Raw genomic sequence first — 4,686 nt, 5'->3', positions numbered from 1 at the left:
GGGGGTTGTCCACAGACGGGATGCGAGAGGCATAGGTGATAGGTGCGTCAACCAGTTGGTCTGATTGATCACCATTAATATAAGGTTCCACACCATTTATGCCCGTTTAAGTAATAGAGCCTCATTGATTAAGGTATGGACATGGATCTATTCAGTTGGTCAGTCAATTTTCGGTCCATAATCAGGCTTTAAAGAGACTAATTGACTGATCAAACCATTAAGTGTCCTTAAACAGGTTGATCAGGCTATAACCATTCATTTATAAGTTAGTTAGAATATTCAATTGTTCTTGATTGGTCGACTAGTGGGGCTCAAGAATGCTTGATTATTAATTGATCGTTACTTGAGCACGACATATTTAGTAATGGATGGGGCCAATCTTGGGCTCTAATCAATTATTTCAAGTCATGCCTATTGGTGCAGGTCAACTTTTGGAACCTCCGGAAGGGGTGTGTAGCAATCCGCATATGTGTGTTTCTTTTCCCTATAATGGAAGAAATAATATTACCCACTAGTGTGTCTACGTTTAGATGTAGTAAGTGCAAAAAGACTATGTTGTCTCACGCTGAAGATGCTCCTAGGCCCTCCCATTGGCCTTACTTGCTAGTGTGTATATGTGCCTACGGATAGTTTTCTCTTGACCTAATGTTATATGAGTACTTAGAATGTATGCGAAAAGTAGAGATCCCCATCCATTATAATAACTTTTGTTGGATTTATAAAGATCATAAATTAGATACAATTATTAAAATTTTCCAAAAGATGACTTTACTTATTATGCAAGGTGGCATGATGATATTGGATGGAAGTATGGAACATGACAAATGAGTTCACATGAGGGAAGGGTGACCCCCCCTCAAGGGGAACAAATCCATGAAGTTGAGGCGCCATTGAATTGATAGTTTCCCTTACCCTTTTCTTATAAATCTCAACTACCCTTTTGATGGGTCTCTTTTTTTGGCTAGTTTGGAAACTATCGAGACACTTTTTTCTTGTGTCTCACACTCACCTAACTGACCTGAAAAGAAACTCTGCGGAACTAAACACGTAAATGCAATTTCCTCAATACATTTTTCCCTGGACGAAAATACTCTCAATTTTCTGAAAATGAGATATAGACAGAGGTCTAGGCGGAGGATATTATGGTCATTTCACATACCCAAATGAGCCCATTTTGCCAACAAGAGACTAGAATACTCTAGAGTCATTTAAGTTTAAGATGCTTCCTCAAGTGGGTCCCACGCCCTCCAAGTCCCAAGATTCTGGACATTAATTAAATAGAAAAAAAAAAATTGCGCTGGGTTCGTTAAGAAGAAGAGATACCATATCACCGCCCATGGATACGGCTCTGCCGGCGGAAGCTCTTTCTTCTACTCCTCTCGTCTTCTTCCTTTCTCTGATTCTCTAATGGAGATTTACGGTTAGGCCGCGCTTGAGCAGGCGCAGACATAGCTCTGATCGAGTATCGGTGATGCTTGGGGTATTGTGCGCACGCCCCAAGCCTTGGATCCTTGCGGCGCTCTCTCTTGTCCACCCAATTATTCATCCTCGGATTGTTGGAAGCCCAATCTCATTTGTCAGTGATGGAGATTTCAGGCGACGCTACCATCACTCCACCGAGTGCCGACTCAGGAGCAACGGTGGTGGAACCGGTGCTGCGTCTATATGGCACGCGATTCTTCCTTCTGGTGGAGATCGCTTGAGCATCAACAATCTCAAACCGAAAATTCACCATGAGCAGAAAGGGGAGGGGTCTTGGAATGTGGCATTAGATGTACGCCCTGCCAGATGGTTGCATCGCTCTGATTCAGCTTGGCTGCTTTTTGGTGTTTGTTCTTGTCTTTCGCCTTCGTTAGATTGCTGCGGTGGGAATCTGGAGGCGGAGTCGGTTGTAGAGGAGACTGCTTGTGTTGGCGATACTGATGAAATAAGCTCGGATAGAAATGATAGACGCTCCGTTGATTCTTCTGATTTCAAAGTGACAGGTATATTTCTTGCTCTTCTTAATTTTCTTTGATTGTTTTCACTTGGTTATTATTTGGGACGAAAAATTTATCGATCAAGTTAGTTACCCAGTTTGTGGTTTTATTGAATCTATACCCCAAAAAAAAAAAAGTTTGTGCTTTTATTGAACATATTGGAGATATGATCTCTTAATTGCTTACAGTTTAGTCTCTTTCCCCGCAATGAAAATGTACGGGAGTACCAAAACCTACCATGAACAAGCCATTTAAATTGGACTCAAATTTCCAGAACTCCACAAGGCCATGGAGAAGGAACTTTGGATCTTAATTTCACCAACTGTTATATTGTTTGTTCTCCTTCCTCGATATTATGTTGGAAATTCATTCTGTTCAATTGCACATTATTATGGGGATGTTTAGTTTCTTAGCCACTGCGTCATAGAATCTCGAGTACAACTAACCTTGTGTGTTTTGACGTCTAAAGTAGAAAAAAAAATCCGAGTTAGTCTTTTTGGTAATTTTGTTTTTTATTTGCATATATGTGCTTGGTAGGAATTTTCTGTATTGGATATGATTCGAAGAGGTTTGCAGAATATTCAGTTTATAGATGAAACAAATGGTGAAGAACAAGAAGAAATAATATTTGGGATATTTCAGGGGTGCTTGCTGATGGTCGATGCCTGTTTAGAGCCATAGTTCATGGAGCTCACTTGAGAAGTGGGGAAGAAGCTCCTGATGAAACCCGTGAGAGAGAACTTGCCGATGAATTAAGAGCTCGAGTGAGTTCCACTCTTAACCTCTGATGTTTTCTTTCACTTTCTAGATATGAATACTCCTGCATAAAGCCAAAAAGTATGTTTTGTACAATTTTTTAAATTGCATTGTAGGTTGCTGATGAGCTGTTGAAGAGGCGAGAAGAAACTGAATGGTGAGCTTTTGGTTTTTCTGGATTGTTGAGTCTTCCCAATTGGTAAGCAAACAGATGTGATTTACCCTCCCTTTGCTCTGTTCAGGTTCATTGAAGGAGATTTTGATATGTATGTAAAAAGTATCCAGCGGCCTAATGCATGGGGAGGTGAACCTGAGTTGTTGATGGCTTCACATGTACTTAGGTGAGTTCAAAATGAGAAAAAGATTAAAATCGATTTTCTTTGAACTAGTTAGCTTTCTGTTATAATTCCAAGGGAGAGGGTTCTCCATGCCACACCGGTTTCGTCAACAAGAGGGCCCACATGGTCAGGGAAGAGTGTGTGTCAGTGTCGGTTCCACATGGTCAGGATATAAGAACATGAGGAAAGAATCTCCACGCCGCACTGTTGGGGTGGGGATCTTTTCCCCTATTGCAATATGAACTGACTAAATTAGACTATCCTCCTACCTATTTGTTACTTCTATTATAAGATAGCAAATAAATAGCTTCTGTTTTCTAAACCCTTTTGCTTTTGTGAAACTCTTGTTACTCTATCAATGCAGGATACCGATATCTGTCTTTATGACGGATAAGAGCTCAGGTCGCTTGATAAACATTGCCAGCTATGGTCTGGAGTATGGGAAGGATAAACAGACCCCTGTGAAGGTGTTGTTTCATGGCTATGGTCATTATGATGTTTTGGAAACTTTCTGAGGCAGTCAATATCAGGAAGTGGAAACGTAGAGGCTGGTTATTGGAAGTAAAGAAGGTTTTGTTAGATCAAATTACTCAGTTTCAGCATAATTATTTTGATTGATGAGAGGTTCAGTACGGCCAATTAATAATTTTGAATAAACTCAATTTATTGTACTGCCTTATGATCAACCAAAGGCTGGTTCTGTGTTTCCAAGTATTGTATTTTCAGTTTACTATGTCGAATTTAATCAATACAATAGGATTTTTTCCATTTTTTGAGCAGGATGGCTGATTCTTCTTTTGGTAATGGAGTATGATTGATTGATGATCAATTCAGTACTAAAAAATGTTCTTTGCAAATTCACATTTTTGCTTTGGAACTTGTTGAAGAGGTAAGGTCTTACTTGGGCTGGTGCTTGATGCTTATCTGGATCAGTGGTTTGCAAATGCGAGTTTTAGAGCTGGGACACGATAGATAGAGTTGAAACTTTGAAGAGGGAAATAAAAGGTGACGAGATTACAAGTCCATATGCCCTTTCCGATGAAGAGGTATGTATACTGGATAAATTGAAATTTATGTGCTTTATACATTTTAATGGAGCAGTTATTGATGAAAATATTGACTCATTTATAGTTATAGAATGCAATTCAATTCCTCACTAGAGTTTTGGTGCCTTAATGATATTTTTGTGAGATGATTAATTATAAATTTATCTGATGAGGAAAAGGGGAGAGACAGACTGAAAGGAAAGGATCACGACAAAACTAAGAAGAGTAGAAGGCAATGTTGGATGATTAAAGGGGGGGAGGGGGGAGGACATGGCAGGTATAATCTCTCCCTTAGTTAAGTCATCCATCACTGATTTGTAGATTGAAGTCTTAAAACAGGGGCTGAGAAAGATTTCAGACGACAGTGGCCACTTTAACATTTTAATCATCCATCAACAAAGTGTATACTTTTATATGTCAAACCCCTAGTTGTCTAGAAGCAGGATGCTAGGTTCAAAGAAAAAAGCTTGGGGGAAGGAAATCAACAAACTTGATTCCACATTGTTCACAAAATGCTGGGTCTTCATTTTCATCTCCAATAATATCTACAAGCACAAATCCCACTTT

At 39.6% G+C, this 4,686-nt stretch overlaps 1 protein-coding gene across 1 annotated transcript; it reads left to right on the top strand.

Moving 5' to 3' along the window:
* Positions 1-1,287: 1,287 nt before the first annotated feature.
* LOC122088347 (OTU domain-containing protein 2-like) lies at positions 1,288-3,841 on the top strand. Its single transcript, XM_042657583.1, has 5 exons — positions 1,288-1,985; positions 2,622-2,743; positions 2,852-2,892; positions 2,978-3,076; positions 3,438-3,841. The coding sequence occupies exons 1-5, from the start codon at positions 1,472-1,474 to the stop codon at positions 3,586-3,588; spliced, it is 927 nt and encodes a 308-aa protein (XP_042513517.1). The 5' UTR covers positions 1,288-1,471; the 3' UTR covers positions 3,589-3,841.
* Positions 3,842-4,686: the final 845 nt, after the last annotated feature.

This window comes from Macadamia integrifolia, chromosome 9 (genome assembly GCF_013358625.1).
Source record: "Macadamia integrifolia cultivar HAES 741 chromosome 9, SCU_Mint_v3, whole genome shotgun sequence".
NCBI classification, from domain to species: domain Eukaryota; kingdom Viridiplantae; phylum Streptophyta; class Magnoliopsida; order Proteales; family Proteaceae; genus Macadamia; species Macadamia integrifolia.
Note: the sequence above shows the minus strand (reverse complement) of the source record. Positions and strands in the feature narration are given on the sequence as shown.